The sequence below is a fragment of the Branchiostoma floridae genome, chromosome 6 (genome assembly GCF_000003815.2).
Source record: "Branchiostoma floridae strain S238N-H82 chromosome 6, Bfl_VNyyK, whole genome shotgun sequence".
Taxonomy (NCBI): Eukaryota; Metazoa; Chordata; class Leptocardii; order Amphioxiformes; family Branchiostomatidae; genus Branchiostoma; species Branchiostoma floridae.
Window position 1 is genome coordinate 14,740,888 of NC_049984.1, and position 3,056 is coordinate 14,743,943.

Genomic DNA, 3,056 nt, shown 5'->3' on the forward strand with positions numbered 1-3,056 from the left:
ATGGACTTCCAACCGACAGGATCAAGGAGATTCTAATAAGCCTCCTTGACATGAGTAAATACCTGTATTATAAATACCGGAACTGAAAGTGTAACCCAAGCCGTGACGAAACCGAAACGTAAACAAACCCCGCCCCCGCCCGGCTATCCGCCCATTTATCCGTTCGAAACTCGCCAAATATGCAAGTCAACTAACAAATATTGACTCTCAAACACCATAGCAATATTCTCCGTTCAATACAAGCACCAAATATAGCTGTATTTCATCAAGAAGAAGCAAAACTTACCAATAAAACTGAACTTCTGGCTCCATTGTCTTTGCTTGATGATGGAACGCGTTCGCAGAAACGGAGCACAAAGATGGCGGATGCCCATATTTGGAAAACCCGTGACGTCAGGTGAAAGCCGAGAATAACTAACCCAATCTGTTACTGTATTGCGCTTTATTGCATCTTGTACATCAATATCTCAGTGTTCTTGCCACACGACTTGAAGTTGGGGAAGGGTTAACTTGGCAATCCTTGAGTTGTGGGATAAGGGTTTGGATTTACGTAAGATCCAAATACTCAGGTGTTAATGTTGGTAGTAATAACATGAATGACCGGTAGGTCGTTAACCCCTTATGACCTGCAAGAAATTTCACCTGTGCATGATACAAAGGAGCACGTGCGCAGAGTACAAAATATTCAAACTGTACTGTACTATCCACTAAAATGTGTCATAATAATTTCAAATCAATCCCCCTGTAGAAGACGCCGTGTTGGGGGTTGAGCTTGAGAACACCGTTGGCGAGGACGAGGTCTGGGTTCTGGACTTCCAGCCGTTCGAGACTAACGACACGGGGCGTCCTGTGGTGACCAACGTGACGACAGGGACTGCCACGCTGCTGGCAGAGCGCACTGGGGAATGTTCTAGTGTTTTTCGCACCAGCTCGGCTAACGTAATGATATACCCAGTCTTATGAAACTTTTACTTCTACTTTATTTCCCTAAGTTGTGGGAAAATGCACAAGTTTACTGACCCAGGATAATGTAGCCGTGACGACTCGATAGAGGTCTTTGGTGACCCAGCATGGTTCAAAACCGATACCTTGTGATCAAAATCATTGCGGGAGATATCGGACAATGTATATCCTGCAATGTTTACACGGATTGCTAAGTTGCGCTTTTGAACCGTGACGTGTGATGGGCTCAACCAATAGATATGCTTGTCAATGAGTAATTACTATTTTGGCGTATCTTATTACCTGGATGTCTAGTAACAGTCGTCGATGTAACCTTTTTGATACTTCATTTTTATGTCAGCAGATAAGTAAGAATATAGGGCTGTTTCTTCTTGGTTTTACTCATTCTGTGTCGTTCTAGCGTACACATGCTGGTTTCTACGATGACTCCTGGTTTCCGGAGTTCATGAACACAACCGGAAACAAGAAATTCTTCAACAACTACACACGTGGTGAGGTAGCGGCTGGGCAACCCATTCGGCTGGATAACGTTGTCTTTTCTGGTGAGATATTAGCAAGAAACTAATAAATATATCTCTAACCTTAGTACAATAGAAATAGTAAGGGAAGTTTTCGCGATGTTGTCTTGGTCTGACTTGTGCTATACCCACTTGTCAAAAAAATTGTTTAATTTTATGTATACACGATTGAAAGAGCCACGAAGAGTTAGAATATCAAAACTTTCTTATATTTTTTTCACAGGTCCAATGGCGACCTTTTTCACCTGCAAGAATCAGGACAACACTTCTATTTGGGAGAGGCACAACTACACGGAGCAGTTCGAGTACAACACCACACTCTACATGACAAACGTCAGGCCGAAGGTACCTTGGATTTTGCTTATTCTAGGCAGCGGGATCATGCTTGCTTGTATATGTATCAAAAATGAAAGGCAGTGTCGTGTTGTGTACAAGTTACGCCACAAAAAAAGTAAAATGACAAGTGACAGAATACTGATATCGTAAACTCTAGTTTTCAGTTAACTAGTATAGCGATTTACCTGGCGATCTATTTACGTACTGCAGATATCAGTCTTTCAGTGTCCAAAGAGATTGGTGCTGTATTATGTTATTTACAAACGCGGCATTCTGCTGCATCTATGCAACAGGTTGGACCGTACGGGTCGTCCTACGTGCAGAGCCACGCTGTGTTGTACTGGCGCCTGCTGAGGGTCGCTATATCTAAGTTTCTCATCAGCTCCACAAGACAGATTCAGCCGGTATTTGAGTACGCCATTGTCAAGGCACATTACGACGCAAACGGCGATCCTGACTGGTATGTCCGCTACCCTGACGTTTCAACGATGTTTGTTTTTATACACCTGGTGATTATTTATTGTCCATTCCCTCTAGACTCTCGACAAAACTAATGTGTAAACCAGTATCATACTCAGTTCTTCATTGGATTCAAACGTACCAAATTTAAAGTTAGAAACTTTATACGTCGATTAAGGTTAGACATCCAGGTAACAAGATACGCCAAAAAGCAGTCATAAAAATTAACTGGATATGATATTGGAAACGGTCAGACAGTCATCTGGAGTCTTTCGTCAATGACAATGGATAGATTTATACATTGAAGACATGTTCTTCTTTATGATACATTTGACTTGAAATTTGTTGATATGTACACCAGGACCAAAGCCCAAATAGAGATGGCCTTCAAGACCATCATGGATTCCGACAGTTACCTGATGGCTGCCTACCGATCTAACTCCCTGGTGTACGAGCCACTCAACAACAACAACTCCCTACACAGCGTCATCAACGAACCATCTTACAACGGTACTTCGTTGCACCTTGATTAAAGCAGTAGAATTTCAGCACCTTGATTTACTTGTTCTAATGTTTGTCGTTCTTTATTTGATATTTCGGGACGGCTCATCCATTTTGCTAGGAAGTCTGAGTTCATAGCACCAGCGTTTACGCCAGAATCAGCAAAACTCGACAAGATGTTGATCATAGTAAGCAACTTTGATAAAAAATACATGCTCCCGGCTGTATCAAGAATCCTCCGTCGCGCAGAACACCACCTCAATAAAAACTTCTTCATAA

The 3,056-nt window shown here is 42.2% G+C and overlaps 1 protein-coding gene across 1 annotated transcript in view; it reads left to right on the forward strand.

The window, feature by feature from the left end:
- Nucleotides 1-2,824, forward strand: part of LOC118418633 — a 6,320-nt gene extending 3,496 nt beyond the window's left edge. The window contains exons 2-6 of the mRNA XM_035824643.1: nt 749-939; nt 1,364-1,505; nt 1,705-1,826; nt 2,111-2,277; nt 2,638-2,824. Of these exons, the coding sequence (XP_035680536.1) occupies nt 749-939; nt 1,364-1,505; nt 1,705-1,826; nt 2,111-2,277; nt 2,638-2,809 (794 nt within the window). The 3' untranslated portion in view covers nt 2,810-2,824. The remainder of the gene's footprint in view (nt 1-748; nt 940-1,363; nt 1,506-1,704; nt 1,827-2,110; nt 2,278-2,637) is intronic.
- The last annotated feature ends 232 nt before the right edge of the window (nt 2,825-3,056 follow it).